Raw genomic sequence first — 26,207 nt, 5'->3', positions numbered from 1 at the left:
GGAGCCTGGGGAGGGTGAAAAGAGCCCCCCGCGCCCCCCGGAGGCTTCAGGGACCGTCCAGAGGCTTCCCTGACGCCTTCGGAGCGCTTAAAACCACCATCCGAGCAAACTGGAAGTGACTTCCAGGTTCCTCGGAGGGTGGTTTTAAGCGTTCCGAAGGCTTCAGGGACCGTCTGGACGAGGGAGGGAGGGGGGACTCTATAGCCTTCCTGCCATGCGTCCCGCACAGGAATCCGTCCCCTCGGAGCTTTGCGTGGGCGTCGCAAGGGTTAAGCCGAAAGGGAGGGGGAGGGGGAAAGCGAAGGGGGATTTGTTGTCCTCCTTCTCCTTCTCCTCCTTTCCCCCTCCGGCTCGAACATGGTGCCGGGGCCCGGCAGGCAGCGAACGAGTCGGAACCTGCTGACCGGAGGAAGAGGGCAAGAGGCGGGTCCCGTGAATGGCGGCGGCGGCAATAGTTGTAACTCGGCGGCGGGCCGCCCTCGCTGGGAGACAAAGGAGGGGAAAGGCGGCAGGCAGCCGAGCTCCGAGGATGGAGCCGCCCACGGGGCTGAGCACGATGCGGCGCGGGGCCGCCCGAGGCCGGGATCGAGGCGGCTGCGCGGCCTGCCTGGTGTGGCACGGCTAGAGGAGGAGGAGACGGCGGCGAGGGCAGCGTGGCCGAGGCCCGATGGACTTCCCTTCGGCCAAGCCCGTCCTGGCTGCGGCAGTGGCGGCGATGTGAAGGTCGGGCCCTGGCGAACGCGGCGAGGCTCGGCGGAGCGGCGCAAGGACGCCGGGCCCAAGGCGCCGCGCGGCGGAGTCGATCCGGGCCCGGGCGATGGAGACACACGTCTCGTGCCTGTTCAGGGACCGTCCTGAGGCTTCCCTGAAGCCTTCGGAGCGCTTAAAACGACCCTCCGAGCAACCGGGTTGCTCAGAGGGCGGTTTTAAGCGTTCCGAAGGCTTCAGGGAAGCCTCCGGACGTTCCCTGAAGCCTCTGGAGGGCCTCCGGGGGGCGGGGGAGACTCTTTTCGCCCTCCCCAGGCTCCTATAAAGCCTCTGGAGCCTGGGGAGGGCGAAAAAAGCATGTAAAAATTGGGGGGGTGCGTTGTGCGCGCATGCGCACTGGGGGGTGCGTTGCATTATGGGTGCGGCACACCCGCACATGACCCCCCCGTGCTCCCCCCACTTGTGGCACGCAAGCCAAAACGGTTCGCCATCGCTGGTCTATACGTTCAAAAAGGCCTTAGATCCCAAACTGAAAGAAGCTTGTGCCGTAAGGGGGACCCTAGATCGTCTCCAAGAATGGTACACCACTGCAATCATACTGGACCACTAGATTAACACCTATCCAAAGCCGGGTACCAGAAACTCTGCCAGAAAACCGTTAACCCACCAAACGCAGAGGCAGCAAACTGAAAAGCCCCCACCAACCCCTCGTTCCTGAGGCCCCAAAATAAAGTGCTACCGTTGTGGTCAGCTTGGGCACCGGGCATCTACATGCCGGGCTCCAGCCCCAGTTCCACAACCACGCCAACCACCTGCCAGCACAATCAAGAAAACCACCAGAAAAAAGTCATCTGGCACAACAGCCAGCAGAGGCAGAGAGCGAAGCCACTGAAAACGCCCCGGCCACCTCAGAGGAGGAAGAGGAAGGAAACCTGGAAGACGACCCAATGGGGAGTGCACCTATCCGCCCCTTCCAACTAAAAGCCAAACTCCAAATACCAAAAACGGGGGTAGAAGGGGAAGTTGGGGTGATTATAGATGCCGGCTGCACCCAATGCTTAATCAGCATGTCAATAGTGGAGCAACTAGGTATACGCACTAGACCCCTAAAACGTCCCATTCCGTTTGAGCAAGTGGATGGAACCCTAATTGGGGGAGCTCTGGCTACAAAGATCACTGAGTTAGTAAAGCTAGTGATAGGCCGCCACTATGAGTTCCTCAGATTCATCGTGGCCCCTGGAAAGCAGGAGTCAATTATCCTAGGGCTTGCATGGTTGGATAAGTGGGAACCTACTATAAAGTTGGAGGATGGCGTTAGAAAGGTGACTATTGGACTTGGGCCGTTACCACCGGGGAACCAAAAGGCCACCCAGGAACGTTGGAACCTAACAGCCCAACCCATCCAGAACCTGCAGCAACCGCAGCAGACACTAAACCTCCGGGAATCCAACGAGTCCCAAAGATCTATTGGGATCTGGCGGAGGTGTTCAGTGATGAAGACGGAAACTACCTTCCACCTCACCGCGCCACAGATTGTGCAATAGAGTTCAAACCTGGGGTAACCTTACCAAAGCCCAAAATGTACTCTATGACGCCTAAGGAGATGATAGAATTGAGGAAGTACATCGACACCAATTTGAAAAGAGGGTTTATTGAACCAGCAAAATCGAAAGTAGCGGCCCCAGTGCTCTTCAGAGAAAAGAAAGATGGGGGAGTTCGCCTCTGTGTGGACTTACGAGCTTTGAATGCGGTATGTGAAAAGAATACCTATCCCCTCCCTCTCATGAAAGATTTGTTGAACCATTTGGCTAAGGGCAAGATCTTCACCAAGCTGGATTTGAGAGAGGCGTATTACCGTATACGAATCCGGAAAGGGGATGAGTGGAAGACCGCTTTTAACACTCCCTTAGGCAGCTTCTAATATAAAGTCATGCCTTTCGGACTACAAGAAGCACCCGCAGTATTCATGCAGTACATAAATGAAGTGCTACATGACCACCTGTACCGCAGAGTACTCGTTTATTTAGATGACATCTTGATCTTCTCTGAGACCATGGAAGAACATGTGAAACTGGTACGGCAAGTCCTGAAAAAACTTCTAGCTGCCAAACTATACGCAAAATTGTCAAAGTGTGAATTCCACAAGACCTCGCTAGTTTACCTGGGGTATCGCATCTCCAATGAAGGAGTAGAAATGGATCCAGGAAAAGTGAAAGCGGTGTTAGATTGGAAACCTCCAAGCACTCGCAAACAATTACAAAGCTTCCTTGGATTTGCAAACTTTTATAGGCAGTTTATTCCAACATTTGCTGAAATTGCCCTACCATTGACTGAACTATTAAAAACGGGGCCTTCCCCTACTAAACCAAAAGCAAACCAACCATTAAAATGGACAATGGACTGTCAAAAGGCTTTTCAGAATTTAAAATGGTTCTTTGCCCAAGAACCCATATTGCAACACCCCGATCCAGAGCGACCTTTCATAATCCAAACGGATGCCAGTGATGTCGCGATAGCCGCGGTGCTACTGCAAAAGAATAAAGAAGGCCACCTCTTACCATGCGCTTACATCTCCAAGAAACTCACCACTACTGAAAGAAGGTGGCCCATTTGGGAGAAGGAGGCATTCGCGATCAGGTGGAGCATGCTCACCTGGAGACATCTGGAAGGGGGGGATATACCGTTCGAGGTATGGACTGATCATAAAAACCTCGAAACTCTCCTTGCCCATCGAAAGTTATCCCCCAAACAAGTTCGTTGGGCCCAATATTTCAAAAGGTTAAAATTTGAAATTAAACACATCCCCGCAGGGAAGAACTTGTTAGCAGATGCACTGTCGAGAAAACCCCAGTTTGACAGTAAGAAGGAAGAAATTTTCCACCCCATCATATCTCCTTCTCACCAAAAGGCAGCTCAAGTCACCAGTCGAAGCCAAGATAAACTGAAAACCGAACTGAAAGCGGCCCTCCAGACAGACCCATGGTTCAACAACAACAAGGACATCCTAACGATTAATGATGGCGTAGCCTGGAAGGGATCCAAACTGTATGTCCCTGCACAGATGAGATTGCAAGTGCTACAGCGGAGTCATGATGCGAAACTAGGAGGTCATTTCAGATTCCTGAAAACTCTCCACCTCGCTAGACGTCAATTTTGGTGGCCAAAGATGAGGTCGGAGGTGGAAGATTATGTAAAAAGCTGTGCTACTTGTGCAACAATGAAAACCCGTCCGAGAAAGCCCCCTGGACTATTACAACAAGTGGCCAACCCTAGCCGACCATGGGAAGAGATAGCAATGGACTTCATCGTCGAGCTTCCAGATAGCAGTGGTAATAAAGTAATCTGGACAGTTATTGTTTTGTTTTCCAAGCAAGCACACTTTATCGCTTGTTCAGGCCTACCATCCGCAAAGAAATTAGCGAAAATGTTTGTGAAACACATTTATCGCCTACATGGGGTACCAAAAAGGATCATTTCAGATTGCGGAGTTCAATTCACTGCCAAGTTCTGGAGAGAATTCCTAAAATCGATCGGGTCCACGCAGCATTTCATCCCAGCACAAATGGGGCAGCAGAGAGGGCCAATGCGATGGTGGAACAGTACATCCGGTGTTATGTGGACTATCAGCAAGACAATTGGTCGGACTTGCTACCCTTCGCCGAAGTAGCATATAATAATGCGGTCCACAGCAGTACCGGATTAACTCCTTTCCAGATTACAAGTGGCATGGAATTCGTTCCCATGCCTGAACTACCTAAAGAACCTCCCTCCTCCATGTCCCTCAATGAATGGCTGGAGGCACTAAAGAAGGGATGGGAGAATACAAAAAAGGTGCTAACAGTTGCGGCAGAAGCCTACAAGAAGCAAGCTGATAAACATCGTTCCCTACAACCCCCGTTTCAAGTGGGGGACAAAGTTTTTGTGTCTACTAAATACATAAGATTAAAGATGCCTAGTAAGAAATTAGGTCCAAAATTTCTAGGTCCTTTCCCAATAGAAAAGATAATTAACCCAGTGACAGTTCGACTCAGCCTACCCAGACTCTTAGGGAAAATTTACCCGGTATTCCATTGTAGCTTATTGAAGCCGGTAAGGGGGTCTAGCATAAGACCATCCACCCAAACTCCACCTCCTCCCGTAGTGGTAGAAGGGGAATCATATTATGAGGTGAAAAAAATATTAGATTCCAGGCTGTATAGAGGTCGCTTTTAATATTTAGTGCATTGGAAGGGATACCCTTTGTCTGAAGCTATGTGGGTGAAAAGTTGGGATCTGAAAGCAGATAAATTAGTGAAACAATTCCATGAGAAGTTCCCTGATAAGCCAAAGGGTCCCCCTGGGGGAGGAAGAGGTGGTTAAATTTTAATATGTTAACTTTTATGTTATTCTCTTTTCAGGAAACGTTTTTCTCCTGAGGGGAGGCCGCCTGTCAGGCCTGTAGTTCTGTTCCTTTTAGGATCTTTGGCCTGCCACACTTTTTATTAATTTCTTATGCTGTTTCATTAGTGTAGTAGTTGAGAGGGGGGAATAGAAAGAAGTAGGATTGTGGAATGTATTGTTATGGTTCTTCTTAGAAGCTCAAGGTCGTCTTTTGTCTCCGTACCTCGACACCTGACCGGAAGCAGAGGGGTGTACATGCCAGCGTGGAAGATGAAGATTGGACCATGTGATGAATTATGGGGTGTGGGGATAGATAATGAACTTTCAACTGAGTGAACCCACAGGATGTACATTAGAGTTGAAATTTCACAGCATAATGCCAACATGTCTGTCTTATTAAATTGGAGTTTTAAGGATAACTTTGCCTGGGACAATGATTTAATTCTGCATGATATTTGGAACGCTGACAGAGACACCTTTTGGAAGGAGCCCAGAAACCATTCAAAATCTGGACTGACCATAAGAATCTGGATGCTCTCAGAACCCCACGAAAACTATCACCCAAACAAGTCCGATGGGCTCAATATTTCAACCGCTTCAACTTCGTACTAAAGCACATTCCACGGCAGAGGAACTGACGCCCTCTCCCACATGCCCCAGTACAAATGCTAACGGGAGCAGGTGGTGGACGCCATCATTCCCTCTACCCAAATAGCTGCCCAGGTAACCACCAGACGACAACACCGTGACCAGCATGACCAACCAGCAGGTGACCTAACCACGAGACTCAAAACTGAACTGCTAGCAGACCCTTGGTTCCAAAACAACCAACACATCTTGACAAAAAGAGATGATCTTGCATGGAAGGGGATGAAACTCTACATCCTAGAATCCCTACACACTGTAATTCTCCAGAGGAGCCACGACGCCAAACTGGCAGGCCATTTTGGATTCCTAAAGATGTTACACTTAGCCCGGAGGCAGTTCTGGTGGCCCAAAATAAAGAAAGACGTGGACAGTATGTGAAAAGTTGCACCATCTGCAACACAATGAAGAGGCGACCAGGAAAAAACCCCGGATTGCTGCAGCCAGTTGCAGAGCCAATGAGGCCGTGGGAGGAGATCGCAATGGACTTTATTGTAGAGTTGCCAAGAAGTGGGGGAAACATGGTGGACTGTAATAAACCTGTTCTCCAAACAGGCACACTTCATACCCTGCAGCAGACTACCCTCAGCTCACAAGCTGGCTAAACTGTTCCTGAAGCACATCTACCGCCCGCATGGAGTACCTTGAAGAATTATCTCAGACAGAGGGCTCCAGTTCATGGCCAAGTTCTGGAGGGAGTTCCTGCGGTCCATTGGGTCATCTCAGGGCCTTAGCTTGGCTTTTCACCCGAGCACCAATGGAGGGGCAGAGAGACTGAACGCTATGGTAGAGACGTATCCGAGGTGCTATGTAAACTATCAACAGTCCAATTGGGTAGACCTTCTGCCTTTCACTGAGGTTGCATACAATAATTTTGTTCACAGTAGCACAGGACTAACACAGTTCAAAGTAGTGAGCGGCATGGACTTTGTCCCAATGCCTGAGTATCCAAGGGATCTCCCTTCCTCAGTCAGCTTGACTGACTGGATATCAATGGTAAAAGCAACCTGGGAGAATGTGAAAAAAGTGCTAGCTAAAGCAGCACAAACATATAAGAAACAGGCAGATAAACCCCGAGCTCCGCAATGACCATTCTTGGTGGGAGAGAAGATTTACCTCTCCACGAAATATTTGAGGTTAAGATTCCCTAGCAAGAAACTGAGACCAAAGTTTGTGGGACCATTCCCCATAGTAAAGATCATCAACCCAGTCTCAGTGCAACTGAAACTGCCCCGACTGCTAGGGAAGATACACCCAGTATTCTATAATAGCCTCTTAAAACCTGTGGTCGGATCCACTCTGAGACCACTGCGCCGGTAGCCCCCAGGCCCTGTGGTCATAGGGGGCCAAACCCATTATGAGGTGCAACACATCCTTGATTCAAGGTGGCACAGGAGGCAACTCCAGTACTTAATCAACTGGAAGGGCTACCCTTTGTCAGAGGCATGTTGGGTAAAGAGTAGAAATATCTAGGCTGACCGCCTTATAGAGAGATTCCATGAAAAAATCCAAACAAGCCTGGGGGGAGGACATAGCCTTGAATCCTATACTGGTACTCAAATTGTTTTTGCTTGCACAGATTGCCTTTGAAAAGTGAGGGGAGCTGGATGTCAACTGTGTTGACATTCCATGCGTACTGTCGGCAGAGCCGAATCTCAGATTACAGTAGCTGGGTTGAGATGGATGTAACTATTGGGTAATGTGATTTACACAGACTGAAGGGAGGAAAAGAACATGGGCAACGTTCAGAAGCAGATAAATAAAGCAAAAGAGATGGCTGCAAATAAGAAATGCCTAATAAAGAATGCCTAATGAAGCTGTTAATAAATCACTGCTTTTTGTATTACAATATTGGGTCACTTATTATGAATCAGGCATCGTTAGGAAATTTTACAGGGAGCTTGTAAAGCAGTGGTTTGTGATTTACCTTTTTAACATGATAATTACATTGAGTTGTGAATTGAGTGACTGTGACAATAGAAGGACAACTAATCATGGGTCAAAATCTATGTAACATGGACATATATAGAACCTTTAAGATGATGAACAAAGTGAGATGCTTACTCCTTGTTATTTTATATAATACATTAAGGGAAGTGCAATGAACACTGAACAGTGAAGATTGTCATCTAGAGATAACTAAGGGTAATCTAATTCAAGGTATAGAAAAATGGAGAGAGAATATGAAATATACCTACAATGAGAAACTATTGTGATAAAAAGACAGAATCACAAATTGGGGGCATGTAAGGATGTATAATTATATAAAGATAATGATGAGAATAGCTGGGAATTGTAACCAGGTCTACAGTTCGACCAAAATTAGTTTGGAGTGGGTGGGTTTAAAAGCATAATGATATGTATACTTTTCTGTTATATCACTTTTTTTTACTAAAAAAGAGGAGAAAAATTAAATATGCATATTGAAAAAGAATTATAAATACCATCAACGTAAAAGGGAGCTTGCTCAGGAAGTGAAATACACCAAGTAAATGAGATGAAGAGTGGGAAATAGAGGAGAAAGGGAAGGGAAAAAGAGAGGGATAGGAGAGAGGGCAAAAGGGGGGAGGAGAGAAATGAGTGGTAAGGGGAGAGCGGAGAAGGAGAGAGGAAGGGGAAGTGGAGAAGGACAGAGGGAAGAAAGGAGGTAGGGAGGAGAGAGGGAGGGAGAAGAAAGTGATGGATAAAGTACAAATATGGTGTATGGAGAGCAGAAGAGCCAATAATTGGTTTTTGGGAGTTGTTGGTAAGATGAATTGATGTAAACATTTAACAATACAATATAGCGTTGGTTATGTAATAGTATACATGTGGTTATGTTATGAAAATGGAAAAATAAAAAACTTTAATCAGAAAGAAAAACTCGGACTCCATTGAAGTAGAGAAGAGGTACTTTTACTGAGTTTGAAATGATAGTGGCGAAAGAAAAGCAAGATATGAGCCAAAAAAAAGTTACATATTGAAAGTTTCCCCAAATCAAGCAAGCATCAAAGGATAAACCCATGCTGGAGATCTGGCTGACATTTGGAACTCCATTGTCCATTTGAATGTTGGCTTGGCTTCAGTTTTCCCTGTCAGTGGTTGGTAGCACTATTGGTGCGAATGATGGGATGAATTGCTGATAGAAATGGGAAAATCCCAGGCAAATTCCAGCTTTGAAGCTGTTTTCTGGTAAGTGATATTCCTCATTTTAATACTGCTCGCAGTTTTTCGGGGTCCATCTCCATCTCCTCGTGGGAAATGCAGTAACCCAAATAGTCGATCTCGTTTTTGTGAAACTCACATTTGGTTAGTTTTATGTATAACTGAATGGCAGAGTTTTACCACTCTAATCAGTTTCACATGTTCCTCCATAGTTTCAGTGTAAATCAAAATATTGAGATAAACTAGGACCCCTTTATATAATTGTTCATGTGGGACTTTGTTAATTAATTGCATAAAGACTGCAGGCAGCCTTAGAGCCGGAAGGGCAGCACTCAGAACTGAAAACACCCTAAGGAGCAATTGATGGCTGTTTTCCACTCATCTCCTTCTTTAATGCATACCCGGTAACATGCTTACCTTAGATATCATTTGGTGAAGATGTTCTCCTTGGCTAGGTGGGAGAGCATGTCCTTCATCAGTGGCAGTCGGTAGATGTTTTAAATGCAAATTGCATTTAGCCCACAGCAATCTAGACATAGACAAAGGGACCCACCCTTTTTCTCCTGAAAAAAAGTATAGGTGTTGCCATAAATGACTTTGCTTGTTGAATGTGTGGAGGCATCCCCTGCTACTGAGCCGTCCAGTTGGCAGAATGCTACATGGACCCTGAGTTCCCTGAGACACATCCTCAGTTTTTCTACTATGCTAGGACTGGCTATAGTCAATCAACCTCTTTGACTATGAACATCATTCTTTAGGTATACCTCATGGGGCATTGGGCACATCCACAATATCTGATTTTATGGGATGAACAGAGACAAATGCAGAAAGATTGTCCTATAAATACAAGGCCCAAATCTATGTGAGATTTTATAGATAACAACTGGATTAAACAGCAAAATAAACTTCTGGGACATTTTTTTACCAAGAGTATAACTTTACTGAAAATTCCATATTAGTACAGAAGTAAAAAAAAAAGCCAGTTCTAACTATTTTTTTCTTGGAAAACAGCATAGAAAAACCTTCCCTTTTTCCCCTGGATCTCCCATTGTCCCTCAATCATTTGCACTCTCTTTGTTTTGGGAACAATTTGTCTGCTTCGGATATTCTCAGCTGGTAACCTTGGGGTGCTGGGTCCTTCTCAGGCTTCCAATTGGCACACTTGCTTTCCACATTTCCCTCCCAAGCCTCCCTTACATTCCAATATATTCCCTCCCCCTTCCCATTACTGTTGTCTGGTTGCGAGAGGAGCTATGTAGCGAGTCAACCATGACAAGTATGCTTGTGACACACCTCCATTCTGTGACCTGCATTGATTACTAGTGTGCTTATGAATAATCAGTGCAGCTGACAGAATTGAGATGTGTTATAAGCATACTGTGATGCACCTCAAACTGTTTTTGCAGTCATACCCTTGGATCAATTATATATTCTCAGTAGTCTTCAAGAGCAGCAGAAATAATTGCAACAGGTAATTGTTCTCTTGGATGGTTAGGGTAGCCATCTTCACTGACATAAACATAGCAAAGGTAATTGCTCTGATGCACCATTCTTTCTTGTTGTCTTGCAGTGGACTCTCAAGACAACTTGTTGGAAATCACTTACCCATCAGGTGCCCTGCCTCTTCTGTGTGATCCCACTACCCCTATGCCTGAGGACACTCACCTTCTTCAGCCTGACAACAGCTTCTCCAATGTTTCCAGTTCTCTGGGCAGCCCTTTAGGTAGGAGTGACTATTTGGTGAAGTTGGAATGCTTCCATTTCCTTCCTAGTATGGACCCTCCTTTGGGCAGCCTGGAGCTCATCAAATTTCATGAGTCTGGTATTGCCTCTGAGTATGAATCCAACATGGATGAGAGCGAGGAGTGGGACTCATGGGCCCAAAAGGAGCCACGTCACCTGCTTAACGTCCTGAACAAACAGGGGCTGGGAGATAGCCTGGAAGATGAGGTTGCCCTTTGAAAGGAAAAGGAAGTATTATAGGTCTGATGATATCTAAAATGATGTTTACATTTCCTTTTAAAAGGTCTCAACAAGCATGTCTATTTCTGTTCTCTCTTCTGAGTACAGATTTTTCCTGTGAAAGAGTGGATTTTTGGAGGAATTATGGTTCCTGGTCCATACTGTTAGGCCACTTGAAAAACTCCTCTTTTTCTACTGACAGAACAGGTATTACCTCAGATGTCTCACATCTCTGATCTTCCATCAATTTAGAACATTGGAATCTCAAAAATTGGGCTTTCTTTTAGAAAATCATTTTTTAGAGTAAAAGGCTAGTATTGAAAGTGCATGAATAAAAACCCAAAGCCAGCAATGGGAGTGAAGAAGATACTAGAGGCCTGGAGGCATGTCTTTAGTGTACAATATTTTCCTTTGCCTCTCCCTATAAATGTGGGAAATAGAATGAATTATGCAAGTCAAATAATGTATTTCATTTGCCCGATTTTCAAAATGCCATTAGGAAAGAGAACATGTTGTATACAATGTGTTTGACTTTGGTACAGAATTGCCTTGTTCGTATTGTGCTGCCTTCTGTGGGTAAAATATGTAGAGTCCTGTTCTTAGCCAAAACTTTTCAACTTTCTGCCTTTTCTGTTTAAGCCTCCCTATTTAATCTTCAGTCAGGACTGGTAACCGCCTCATGTCTATAAAATTTAAAGAAAATGATTCAGCTTTAATCAAATTACATGTGGATAAATTGTTCAACCTGACATCCATATCCTTTTGGAATTTGAACATGGTCATTCATGAGTACATTTAAAAAAGGCACCCACAATTTCAAAAGAATAGCTATAGTATTTTTTCTTTGGAGTAGAAAGTTCTTGTCAAATCAATTTCTCCATCATCCATCTCAAACAAATGCACACTATGTGGCTAGCCTGACACCTCAATAAACCATCTCGTGGGAGTGGTTTATTTGGTTCCAATTTAACTTGTGTAAACATATCTACTGTCTTTCATTTGGTTGCCCTCTGCAATGTATGAACCCAGTTGTATCTTTGATGCAACAAGGTTTAGCACAGCCAATCACCTATGTCTGCTCCACATGATAGATTGTCACATATAACTGGATGCTGATTATCTAGTAAAGACTCTGCTCTCATAATTGTGTGGCTGATATGTCATTTGCATATAGCCCAAATACACAAGAGGCCTTTGTGCCTGCAGTGGATGTGGAAAAGGGTTAAATTGACATGTGAAGTTCCTTTCTAGCTTGTATTTTAATTCAAATGATAAATAATGTTCTTTAGTGCTTGTTTTATGTTATGGCAGTGTGATACATTTACATGGATCTGTCCTTTGAAATGTACCCAAATTAACTTCTTAATCATTAGCAGTTAAAATATTTTCTGCTCGATATTGTGATTGCTGCTTGGGAATTAAGACCGCAGAGCTTGAAGTCTGTGATGTCCAGAGCTGAAGAAGCTTCTTGGATGAGAAGCAAAATGTCTTCAAAGAAAAAAACAGAGTCCAGTTGCCTGCTGAAAAAGCACTTTTGGAACACTGTAGAGCTTGCTTTTGTTCAGAAATAATTTCTGCAAAATGGATCACTAGATTTTTAGTTTTGATTGTAGTTACTAAGGAATATAGTAGTTAGGTAAAGCTGTAGAAGAGTTAGGCAATGTCAGATGACAGGAAAAGGGCTGATGTGGTTCCAATCTACAAAAGGGGGGGGGGGAGTGGATCCAATAAACTACAGATGAATGAGCCTGATATAAATAGCTGGGAAAATTCTGGAAAAGATAACCAAGCACTGCATTTGTAAGCATCTAGAAACAAGCAAAGCTATTACTAGAAGTCAACATGGGTTTGTCACAAACAGATAGTTTACTTCGAATTCAGTAAGGCATTTGACAAAGTAGACCACAGCCTACTTCTTAGTAAACTAAAACAATCTGGGATAGACTGCATCACCACCAGCTGGATACATACCTGCACTCAATGTCTAGTCCTCATTGGAACTACATCTAAATGGAGGGAAGCACGCAGTGGGGAATCTCAGGATTCTGCCCTAGGCCCAGTGTTCTTCAACAACTTCATAAATGATTTAGAAGGAGAACTCATAGAATTTGCAAATGACATCAAGCTGTGGCAAATAGCTAACACTTTAAGAAGATAGACTCAAAATTCAGAAGGATCTTGACATACTTGAAAGCTAAATCCTACCCAACAAAATGCAATTCAGTGGTGAGAAAAATAATATACATAGGCAAGAAAAAACAAATGCACAAGTATAAAGTAGATTGTACCTGTCTCAACAGCAGTAACCGTAAGAATGAGCTAGGTGTCCTAGTAGAGCCCCGTTTAAATATGAGCCAACGATATGCTACAACTGCCAAAAAAAGCTAATGCAATCCTAGGTTATCTATCCTAGAGGGATAGTTTCAAGATCACATAAACTGTTAGTACCACTTTATACAGCACTGATAAGATCACACTTGGAATACTGTCTCTAGTTCTGTTCAGCATAATGCAAAAATGATGTTGAGACCCTAAAAGAGTGCAGAGAAGAGTAACAAAGATGGTTAGGGATTTGGAGGCTAAAACATATGAGAATTAGAATTAAAGAATAGAATAGAATAGAATAGAAGAATAGAATAGAATAGAATAGAATAACAAAGTTGGAAGAGACCTTGGAGGTTTTCAAATCCAAATCTCTGCCAAGACAGGAAATCCTATACCATTTCAGACAAATGGTTGTTCAATCTCTTCTTAAAAACTTCCAGTATTGGGGCATTCACAACTTCTGGAGGCAAGTTGTTCCACCGATTAATTGTTCTAACTCTCAGGAAATATCTCCTTAGTTCTAGGTTGCTTCTCTCCTTGATTAGTTTCCATCCATTGCTACTTGTCTTGCCCTCAGGTACTTTGAATAATGGATTGACCACTTCAAGATCATTAAAGAGAGATCCAATCTAGAACTAAGGAGGAATTTCTTGACAATGAGAACAGTTAATCAGTGAAAAGGCTTACCTCTGGAAGTTGTGGGGACTCCATCACTGGAGGTTTTAAAGAAAGTGATTGGACAGTCATTTGTCCAGATTGTTATGGCATCTCCTGCTTGAGAAGAGTTGGACTAGAAGACCTCCAACCCTATTATTCTATGTTCTAAATTCTAAATTGTCACTGTGCAAAGAAAGTGGAAATTTAATTTGTACTGAATAGTGAGAAATATTCCAAATTATGCTCCTGTATATAATTATGATTGGTGGTCAGTGGTAGTGGTGGCCCTTTCTTCATTCCTACTTTTACCATTGGAAGTCCTCAAACTGAAATTGTGGTTCAATAGGGGTCCATGACAGAGAATCAAGTATATTTTCTTTTCATTTTTCTTTTTCAAAAATTCTCAAACAAATTCTGCTTTGCTTTCCTGTTTTCATTTGTCAGCTGTGTCATTTCATTCAAAAAACATCTCCTAAGATTAAGGAATTGTTACCTCCAGACTTTCTAATTGGAGTAGGATTAGCAGCAATAGGAGGTCAGAAGTAATACATATCTGAGCATTTTGTATGTTCCCAAAATCAGCAGTTGCTGGTTATAGGAGGTAGCCAAATGGACCTCAGGTGGCCTCAAACATTCAGCAGATGGCTGTTATGTTTTTCCATTAAACTAATTATAATATTATTTATATTTTTGATGAATTGAAATTACTGAGAACTCTTGAAGAGAATTATGGAGGAGGTTATGTGCAACATAGTTTTCTGAATATCTCCTGGAGCAGCCCTGAATTCTAATGAAATTGTAGGAAGTTTGAAAAGTGTGGTAGCTGACTGAGGGACAAGAATGGAAGCGTTCCTGGCTGTAAGGGCTTACACTAATGGCATTGGACATTGTCCTGCCTAACCTGAAATGGGTATTTGTGAAGAAAACTGAGGTGAAAATAAAGCCTTTCCTTTATGTTGCAGTGTGTGTGTGGTGGTGGTGGTGGGTGTTATCCTTCCTCCCTAAACTCCCCTTGCTTTCCTCTGAAGGTCTACTTTCAGAGATCCAGGCCATTCAGGTGAAAACCTAGGGTAATGGCCCAGGAATAAGGAGAATGCCCACATGTTCCTTTCCTGACTCTTCCTTTCTTGCTTGGTGTGTAACTTCAGCAAAGCTTCTTTGTTTTTCTAAATTAGTTCCCCATAAAGCCAAAAATGTACCCTGGTCTCCAAAAAACATTTAAATCACTATATCTCAAAGAAATATATCAAATCAAATCAGCTTCATTGTGGCATCACATGAATGGGAAGTAGAGAGAACATAGCCCATTCCTGCATTGCTAAAACAGGAGCAGATAAGCCATAAATCAAGGCCCATTCTTAATTCATCAGGTTTTCAGGAATGCAACTCAGGGAGAAAGTGCCTTCTGAATGAATTGGATGAGTGACTTATTTCCTCACCATTATCTTTTATCCTGCAAACCTAGTTGAAAGATAGAAAGAGAGCATTGTGGCCTCTGGTGTCTGACAACCATGATAAAAGTAGTGGGAGAGGAGGAAGGACTGTTCCCAACTCCTGTGGGCTACCCCTCAGGCCAGGTGCTATTGTGAAAAATTAATCTCAGGACTGTGCTAAGGACATAGGCAAGGCAAGGAAGTGAGTGGTCATAAGCAGGAAATAAATGTTGAGAAATGGAAAGAGTATATATAGATCCAACTGGCAAGAAAGCAAGTATGAGGATGTGGAGATGGAGATGGGACACTAAGAAGATGAGGCTGAAAGCAGCAAAAGCTAGAGCAATCAATGCGGCAGTAGCAATAGCATCCTCAGCAGTGGTATTCACAGATACATTAGATGAACATACAATTGTAAAAAGAACACCATCAGCTCTACTTAGCAGAGTCCATTTCTAGCAGGCTTCCATCCACCCACTTGGAAATCCAGAACTGAATCCCTAGGAGTCACTCAGGTTGTCAGTCTGATCTCCTAATATTAGTGTATTTTTATACTGCATGCATTTTATTCAGAAAGCCCCCTGGTATTTCTATATCTCTTGTGTTCTTTTGCTAGATCAGTGGTTATTATGGAATTACTTTCTCTGTAAGTGCACTTAAGCCCAGGGTTGTGATGTTAGCTTTTGGCTTTTGCTAAATAAATCTTCCTTATTTCTAAAGCAAAACTGTCGTTTCTGCTTTCTTTGCTTCCTTTACTTTCCCTGTTCTTTGCAAACATGCTTTTTTACATTTTGTGAATTGAATCACGAAAAGAGATGGGTGATTTGTTCAAGGTACCTAAAAAGCTGCAGCTAAGGCATCTTCTGCAGAGAAAAGCTGCATGGGAATCAATGGCTAATGTTGTTAATAGAGAGATGTCAGTAAGAAATATCAGACCTGTATCTCTCCTATAAAGCAACTTTCTTTCGCACAAAAAGTTTCCTACAGCAATCCCCTGCCCCAAGGCACTTACTAAGAGTGGCAGGTCAGATTTCACGAAATGATGGTAACATATCCATATGATCATTCTTGTCATGTTAGCCTGGAAATCCTCCTGGGAGGATTCAAACTGAGTGATTCCTTTGTTGTATCAAAGGCAAAAACTTCCCCATCCCTCTTTATCCAAGACTCAAGTATCCAGAAAAATATAGCGGCTCAAAGCTACTTATAATATTTTGGTAGACTAATTCCACTAGACTGTAACATCCTGAGTTAGTCTCAAATGCAGACAACATCTATGACCAAATTTGGGGTGGGAACTGATTTGTTCTGAAATGCTGATACATTCCCCCTATTCTATGAAAACCATTTAATGAATGTCACTATCATGGAAGATAATAAATATTTCTTTGTGAGAAAGCACATTCAACAAGATACAGAAGTAGAGCAGCAGAGAATGTATAAGCAACCAGAATAATGTGGTTGGACTAGTTGAATGTTAACATACAACATATGCCATATTTTAACAGGAACTGATATTTAGTGACATCATTTGGGGCCTGTTGACTTCCCATGACCGGAAGTATTCAGATTCTACCTCTTCCTTAATGGGGAAATATAAGAGAAATGATGGTGGCCAGTACTTTTGAAGTGATTCTGAGAAATGAGACTCTACAATGAAGTAACTTAAGATCTTTTCAGAATGAACTTAGCGAGCTTCTAAAGCTCTTGGTGGCTACATAGCAGTTATTCCTGTATAATGGAAGACAGAGGTTTCTGTGCTTAGGCACACAGTAAATCAGAAATTGAACGCTTTTCTGTTCATAAACAATATCAATTAAACATGCAGGAAAAGAGAGTGATGCTTTCTTTTACTTTTTCTAAGAAATCATTTGTAATTAATCATTTGTTCCATTCTTTCAAATGCTTAAATGTTGAGGGTTTTTTCTTGCAGTGTAAAAGAGAAATAGCACAGGAAGAAAATTACTCTGAAAATTCACTTGGAGTATTGATATATTTGTCATAAATTGCAGTGAACTCTCATGTTTTCAAAGCAAGTTGTCCTTTCTTCCTAGAAAGAAGTTAAATATACAAAGTGCTGTTAAAAGGATGAGAAATAAGGATCAAGCAGAAATACAAAAAATGTTTTAAGAGCTGTTATTATATCTACTTTTCAATTAACATAGGTTATGCTTCATATTTTCAGGCAATCATTTCAGAATAGGAACATTATAAAATTCTTACTAAATATTTGCATTTAGAATCTGAAGATATATGAAAATGTAGACAATGTTAATATATTCAAATACTGAGGTTATTCATAACCCTCCATCTTAACAAGGTATTTAAACAATCTTCTTTGATCATACATGGAATTACTTTTACTGCAGGTTTAAATGCTGAAAATCTTAGCCTATGTCAGTACAGAAGCCTTCTTCCATAATAGTTTCAAAAAAATTTACAGGATCAACTCTCAGTAATAGGCAAGCTGAACAGTATACAGGATGCTCCAAAATGAGCTAGTTATTTTGAATTGGTGCTTTCTACAGCAAACCTGTAAAGGAGTGGACAAGTATACTCAAGATTTTTAAATGTCTTGATTGGACCAAGTCCTGAAGTAGAAGCATAAGATTTTTTTTTCAAATGCATTATTAAACATACACTGTCTGCACTTTTTTAGTTTCTATTTTCCTGCAAAATAGTTCACCATCAATAGGTTTGCCACTTAACATGGGTCTTTTAAAATTTTGCAAAGTTCCAAAATGTATAGCTGGCAGTAAAGTTGGGTACATCGCATAGGGTGTTTAATCTTAATTGAAATTATGAATTATTAAACTTTTTAAAATGCCAGGCAATACTAATGTGGTACACAAGGTCACTATGTTTTGCATTTCCACTCTTAAAAACAGAAATGTAATGTGTTTAACTGTTTTCCTCTCACATCTCTTATGTAGTAATTCCCTTCAAAATTTGTGCAAAATGGAGAAGAAATCAAAGACATTGCTAGCCTAAACAACTTAACAAATGCACCTTTGCTTCTCTCAAGACATCCATCTCTTGTTTCCTGTGCTATGTGCTGGAAAATGTGCTATGCAGTCTCTTCCAGTGGTTGAATGCAACATTTATCTGCTGAAATTAGAATTTGGGCTTCTGACTCAGTCTGCTAGGCTGGGGGAGGAGGAACAGAGCTTGTGGGATGTTTCCTGAAAGTGAATGAGTGCATAGAAGAAAAATGAGGGAGTTTTAACTGAATCTGTTGAGGGATTTGTAAATTTGGTCCTCATATTTGAAACTACATAAATTACAACCTTTTAAAAGGAAAAATTAAATATATAGTCTTAGTTATTCTGCTGACATAGTCTTTTTCTTTCTTTCAGATTTTCTCATTTTCAAGCACTGGCTATGTTCACACACTATATTAAACCATAAACTAACCATATAGGCTAAACTAATGAAACATTCTAAGTTACAAAACAAAATAAAACAAGGATAACGTTCTGTACAAATTCAACCATTTATTGACCCAGAGAAATATTTGTGGGAATACTATCTCTGGTCTGAGACAGTCTGAGACCAGAGACAGTATTCCCTTTTGTTTAGGTTCCTGAAATATACTCTCAGCCCATTTCTCAGTTTGCAATTTTGTTTATTCCTTGCAGTTTGGGCATTTCTCCAATCCCATCTACTAGTAGGACCTGCATTGCAAACTACCAATGATCTGAATCAGCTTTCGCAGGAAAAAGAGCTTATCTCTTTTATCTCAAGGTGTTTTATCTCAAGGTGACCTTTTGGTAATGTCTAGCCTGACTGTGGTGAATTAGGGGTGATATGATAACTTGTTCGAGTACTTAAACAGTTACAGAGATGAGGGGTTGACTTATTCTTCAAAGCCCTTGAGGTCAGGAACAAAAACTTGTTGGGTGGAAGCTTGTTAAAGAGAAATCCAACCTGGAACATAGGAGAAACTTCCTGTCAATAAGGATGATTAATCAATGGAACAACTTACCTTGTGGATGTTCCATCATTGGAGATTTTCAAGAAAAGATTTGACAGTCATTTTTCCAGGATGCAATTGGGCAGGGAGTCCTCCAAGTTCCCTTCTAGCCATATGATTCCATGATTCCATAAATCTAGAGGGAGCTATTTCAGTGACCAGCAAGACATCTGCCAACTTTGTATCTGAGGATAACATGAATAATGCTTTCAATGAAAGCAAGATTGAAGAAAATTGAAAATAAAAACAATAGGATCAGGCTTAGAGGAATGTTAATAAGCTCTTTGTGTAGAAATTCAAGATTTTGAGAACAAACACCTGTTCGATTGCATCTGAGTAGGAATATAAACAGAGAACAGCAAAATTGGTCTTTTGGAGATTACACAGACACCTTTGTATGCCACATTTTGCAAATTATTCAGCCAACTGGAAAACATGGATGGTTCTTTTCTAATAAATACCTTTCAGATGAATGAGCTTTAATAATAAGTGATTTCAAATATTCTGAGATAAGCTGAAACTTTAATTCTATAAAAAATAGATCATCAAATAATGCTTCAGATTGTCATTGAAATTTTATCAATTAGAATGTAAAAATGGTAATAAAAATTCTCTACACACACACACACACACACACACACACACACACACACACACACACAAACAAGGAGACTTATTGTCCTAACTTAATTTTATAAGAAGAAATGTGTTGAATAAGAGAGGCAATAGAATGTAGTAGGCTGAATTCCCAGGAGGGAGAGGGTGTATTTCAGAGGAATAAGCAACAGCTCATACGAGATATTTTGTGTGAAAGAACGAGTGAAGACAGCCCCTCCCTAATCTCAGAGAATATAGTAGATGCAGATAAAATGCTCCATTTTGGCAAAATGCTATCTATAGGAGTGGAACAATGAAGAAATCAGCTTGAAAAATCATTTGACCATCTTCGTTTTTTGGCGTGCCTGACAAGCGTCAATTGAAGAAATTGGAGAATGTAAGCATGTTTAGTGTGGAATCTAACAACTCAGTCTAATCTGCCATGTAGTTTGAAGTGTAGGAAGGTCACATGGTGGAGTGTTAGCTTCCCAAAAGAGATATATTGAAAAGGTAAGCAACCTGAGCCATGACAGCAGTAGGAGAAGGGTGTGGGACCCAGTGGGGTGGGAAGTAGGCCCAAGAAGGGTAGGAGTAGGAAATGGAGCATAGGTTGCTTCAGAGGGTGGGAGAGACCTGGGACAGACCACATGTGAGCTGGGGATGTGCTGCAATGCAGGCCCCATCCCTGAGACAGCACAGGCTTAACTGAAAGGGGGAGAGTTCTGATTGAGATGGTTAAGCAAAGTAATTACGTGCATGCCTTTCTTTCTTTCTTTTTATAGTAATCTTTATTGGTTATACATTTTCTTTTTAATAAGACATACAAATACAGCTTTAAACATACAAACCCTCCCCTCCTTCCCCCCTGACAGTCATTCACAGCCCAACATTCTTTTCTTCCTCATTGTTTAGTTTCTAACCAGCATCTCTTGTTACAAAGTTCAGGGATCCATTACAATACCCACGTTCACTTTTAATTCCCATTGTTAACAGCTGCTATTTAACTTTTCCAGTTTTAAGTCCCTGCTGTTCTCTTTGTCGCCCACATATACCATAAGTTCCAGCTAAGATAATGTTCCGTTTCTCCTTTGTCTCTCAGCCAACCCGTCATTCTGTCCATTTCTGCACATTCATAAATCTTTTTAATTATAACATCTTCCGATGTTATGGTAGTAGATTTCCAAAATTGCGCATAGGTTACTCTTGCGACCACAATTATATGTAGGCTCAAATGCCATATAGATTTACTCATGTTTTCTGGTTTTATGCTTAGTAAAAAAAGTCTCGAGTTTCTATTCCACACTTGCCCGGGTAACCTCTCTTAGCCAGTTTTGAATCTTTCTCCAGTATTACGTGGCCTCAATACAGGACTACCAAACGTGGTAGAATGTGCCATCCCTTCTTCCACATTTCCAGCACAGTGGGGATAACCCAGGAAACATTTTGGCTAACCTCGTTGGGGGAAAATGCCATCTAAAAGCCATCTTATATATATTTTCTTTAAACACTGTAGATATCATGAGTTTAATAGTCTTACTCCATAGATCCCACCATTTACCCATTTCAATCTCATGGCCAAAATTTCTCTCCCATGCTAATAAAGGGCCTTTATCCATCTCTTCTTTAACACCTTGACAGGTCAAAAATTGATAGATCTTCAACAACAATTTATTATCTCCGCCGAACAAAATCTTATCCAGCTCCTGAGGATTTGTGTAGATTCCAAACCGTTCCTTATCATTTTTAAGCCTATTTCTAATCTGTAAATATTCCCACCATTCCAGATTCCTACCCTGCTGCTCTAATTCCACCTTTGTTTTCATGTTGTCATCTTCTGTCATAATGTCTTTATATATTATGTTTCTTGTCCAGTTAAATACACTGGGATGCGTTAAGGCCTCCAACGGTGCCAACCAGCACGGAACCTTAAGATAATACTTTTTCCTCACCTTTTCCCATACCCCCATCAAAATCTTCTGAATATAATGTCCCATAAAATACCCATGGGGGGTATCTTTTTCTTGCCAGAGGGAGGGATGTCATGTCTCGTGGGTGCCTTTCTTAATGACCATCTCAACTTGCAACAATAATGGGTAGACTTCATTCCATGAGAAATTGAGGACTACCTATAAGTCTTCATGGTATAGTATACTAACGTCAGTGATCTTCGCTTACAACTCTGGTTAGCAATTTAAAAGTTGCTGGTGAGCAGGCAATTGGCCTGTAGTTGCCTGGTGCTACTCATATTGCTGAGTCTTCCATTATCACATAGATTTTACCAGATATTAACCAATGTTCAATTTCACCTCCTTGCAGTTTGTTGACTTCTATGGGAGTTCTGGCTGCAATCATTAGTGAATCATCTGCAGTTGTTAAGTGCAATGCCATGAGACCACCACTTGCAACTTCTTGCTTGCTTTTCCAATGACTTTGCTTATTGGAAGCTAGCTGTGAAGATCAAAAATGGTAATCATGTGACTGTGGGACACTGCAACCATCGTAAAGGTGCCAGAAATATGAATGGAAAATTTTGCTTCTCCTAATTTCTATTTCTTAAGAACCAAAACACAGATCTTTCTACCTTGAATTTTCAGTTTTGAGCTTTTCCAGTCAATACAAAGAATAGTGTTTCAGTGAACCATTGCAAAAAAACCAACTTTTTTTCTTTATTCCCTCAGATATAGTCTATTTCTCTACAGATCATTTGACAAACAAATCTCAAATTCCTTTACTGCCTCAAAGCTATCCCTGAAGATGCATTGATTATAAATAAAATATGACCATTAATGGTGATCAATTAATTTGTTACTACTTTTATGTTAATTTGCTTACTTATTTCTATATGGCAGAAAATTCCTAAATCAAGATGAAAGAAAGACAGATACATGAATTTAGCTGCTGCAGAGGACCAGATCTATGGAATACAGTTCCCTCTTTGCCTCCACCAGATTTTTCTCTTTTGTCTTAGGATAAATTGGATCAGTGTTATGATGGATTAAAGATATTTAAAAATATTCACTAAAGTTGGGTTTTCTAAATAGCAGGAAAATAAATTAAGAACTAGGGGAGGAGCAAGAAAAAAATGTTACAGGCCTTGCACAAAGTCCATCTTTTGTTTGTAAATATTAAAGTTGCTTTTAATTTAACACAGCAGATCAACAAGAAAAAGAAAGAGAGATTTTTCCACATTTTTACAACAGGTACCAACCTGAATTCCATTACTGCTTCCATTGTTTTCTTGGATATCTCTGCCTGGCACTACTCCTATTCACAGATAAATTCTCTTTCTTTTTTAGTTGACAAAAGTATGTTTGAGAATTCAAACACTACCCTGGAAGCAAAGTTGCCCATTGTCAAATCTGCCTTCCAATCCTCCACTTGTACAAATCTGCGAGTTCAGCCAGAGTGGAAAACTGGCAGCCAACATCTAAAAAACCTCAGCATGACTGTTGGTGCAAAAGTCAGTGATTTTCTGCGCAGGAAAGAGTCCACCAACCACAGCATCTTTGGGGTAACAGAAGTCAATGAACGTGCTGAGGCAGCCCTCTGTTGTGGACAAGGCACATTGCTGGGAGGTCAGCACCAGGCAAATAGGTAAGTGGCTCAATGAGGTTTGTTAGCAGTTATTTTTTCATCTTTCCCAGATCTGGGGTATATCAACAAGGGCAAAAAAATTTTAAAGCAATCATTTATTCCTGATTCTCTGCCACTAACTAATCAAACCCTAGTCTTACCTTTGCTAAGGAAAGAACTAGAGGAGAAGATCCAGTTAAATGATTCCATTTACATTTCACTACTTCGAGAAGTTAAAAATTAAAGAGATATTGCTATAGGCCAAGCCAGAGGACTTGAAAAGCAAATAACTTTTTTATAACAAATGCAAAGCAGAGGGGGAATTCTGACTAATGAAATATTCAAGAGCATATCTTTGAACCTAAATTTCTTCCCCTCCTGAAAAGATTTCTGCCAGTTGGGCGTGGCCAGCGCGTGACTCATCTGGAATTTGGAGAGGAACCTGAGGCAGAGAAAAGGATAGGATAGGGGAGGCTTCTGTGGGTCAAGCCTGAGGGAGAGAAGGGGATGGGATAGGGGAGGCTTCTGTGGGGCAAGACTGAGAGAGAGAAGGGGATGGGATAGGGGAGGCTTCTGTGGGGCAAGCCTGAGGGAGAGAAGGGGATGGGATAGGGGAGGCTTCTGTGGGGCAAGCCTGAGGGAGAGAAGGGGATGGGATAGGGCAGGCCTCTCTTTTTTTTATAAAGAGTTTATTATTTTTCAGTTACAAAAATAAACATTCCATCTTTCCTTATGCAGTGTGTTGTCTGGGTACAAACATATCTGTGCAACATCGTTCCTCATTTACCACATCTTTCACATTCATATTAATATTATTTCCTAAGTTTAGTATTGTAATATATTAAGCATTTAAACATGATAAAACTCATCTTTTCTTCTTAATATCTTCTAGTAATCATATCATATTAACATATTAATCATTATTCTCATCATACACATACTAAGTTTTCATTTTATTTATATCTCTATCTAAATATATTGTCTACTTATTTTTTAGCCTTCATTTTCAAATGCGTTTTTTATTCTCAAACCATTGGTAAAATACTTCTGAAATCTTATAATATTCAGCTTGCTCTTTCTCCTTAAAGCTAATGTTAAACTGTTTATTTCTGCACATTCTAATATTTTCCTTATCACCTTCTCATCAATAGGAATCTCTATACTTTTCCAATGTTGTGCAAATACAATTCTAACTGCGGTTAATACATGAACTCATCTGGTCTGCTGGCAGGGAGTTTGGAGAGGAGCCTGAGGCAGAAAAAGGGATAGGATAGGGGAGGCTTCGGTGGGGCAAGCCTGGGGGAGAGAAGGGGATGGGATAGGGGAGAATTATGTGTGGCAAGCATGAGGGAGAGAAGGGGATAGGAGAGTGGAGGCTTCTGTGGGGCAAGCCTGAGGGAGAGAGGGGGATAGGATAGGGGAGGATTCTGTGGGGCAAGCCTGAGGGAGAGAAGGCAGATAGGATAGGAGAGGTTTCTGTGGGGCAAGGCTGAGGGAGTGAAGGGGATAGGAGAGGATTTTGTGCGGCAAGGCTGAGGGAGAGAAGGGGATAGGATAGAAAAGGTTTATGTGGGGCAAGCCTGAAGGAAAAAGGGGGAGGGGAGAGGCCAATCCGTAACTACTCATTAATTTTCAAGCTGTAAATGTCAATTTATCAAGGCCGATCAAATAGTTTCGTAGCGGAGCATGGGTATTCAGCTAGTCAGGCATAAATTGCTTTACTGGTGGTGGCTTAGAATGAGACATGAAGGAAATCACAGTTGGGTTTTGATGGAAGAAATGTGGAAAGGGGGATGTTGCTAAGTTTTTTTCAAGTATACGAGCACTAGGACTACTGTGTGGAACCTTCAGAAGATGCTTTCTCTAGAGACATAAAAAAGATGTCTTCTCTAGATATCTTCTCTACTTCCCGAAGGTAAAATATTCCAGTATTGAATGTATTTGAGTTTGAGTTTTATTAAATTTATATACCGCCCCCCTCTCCCCGCAGGGACTCGGGGCGGTGTACAGACAGTACATATAAAACAACAAAGCAGGAACAACAAAACATTAGACAACCAACATAAACATACGGTCTGTATAATGCCCAAACTCATTTCTAGTTAAAAACAGTCTAAAACCAAATTAAAACCCCAAAATTTACAATACTAAAAAGCCATCCAGGAAGGTCAGTAATAGATTGTACTTGTGATTACAATTAGGCCAGGCCGGCTAGTCGGAACAGGTGGGTCTTGAGTTTCTTACGGAAGGAGCGGAGATCAACAGTAGTTCTAATATCAGGGGGGAGTTCGTTCCAGAGGGTTGGGCCCATCACAGAGAAGGCCCTACTCCTGGGCACCGCCCGCCCGCATTGTCTAGCGGAGGGTACCCGGAGGAGACCCTCCCTGTGTGAGAGGATTGGTCGTAGGGATGTATGGGGTAGAATGCGATCTCGCAAATAACTAGGTCCCGAGCCGAATGTATTGAATGTTTCTTGATTGCCAAGAAAAGCTTTTAGTAATTCTAAAAGTTGTTTCTTAGTGAAAAAGCTGTTGATAATCAAATCTGTAACCTGAGATTAATTGCAAAAGAATTGATAGTTATTAGTTTATTAATTGCAAGATAAGGGTAGATACTTTATTAATTGATTAGTCTTATGACAAAAATATAAACAAAATAAAATGCAGACTAACTCCAGGATAAAGTAGATAAAAGAAAATACAGTAATAAAATACATATGTGTAAAGAATCAACATTCAACATCATCTTTATAGGATACCTTAATTTCACTGATATAATGGGTTCTTAGATCAACTTCCTTAACTGTAAAC

General features: G+C 41.6%; 1 protein-coding gene across 1 annotated transcript in view; it reads left to right on the top strand.

Annotated features, from left to right (window-relative positions):
- The window catches only part of LOC309388801 (carboxyl-terminal PDZ ligand of neuronal nitric oxide synthase protein-like), a 140,990-nt gene that overhangs the window by 107,408 nt on the left and 7,375 nt on the right, over positions 1-26,207 (top strand). The window contains 2 exon segments of the mRNA XM_081946444.1: positions 10,448-10,600; positions 23,121-23,418. Of these exon segments, the coding sequence (XP_081802570.1) occupies positions 10,448-10,600; positions 23,121-23,418 (451 nt within the window).

This window comes from Natrix helvetica (genome assembly GCF_964273705.1).
Source record: "Natrix helvetica genome assembly, chromosome: 3".
Taxonomy (NCBI): Eukaryota; Metazoa; Chordata; class Lepidosauria; order Squamata; family Natricidae; genus Natrix; species Natrix helvetica.
The sequence above is the reverse complement of the archived record's forward strand: the minus strand, read 5'-3'. Positions and strand labels throughout refer to the sequence as shown.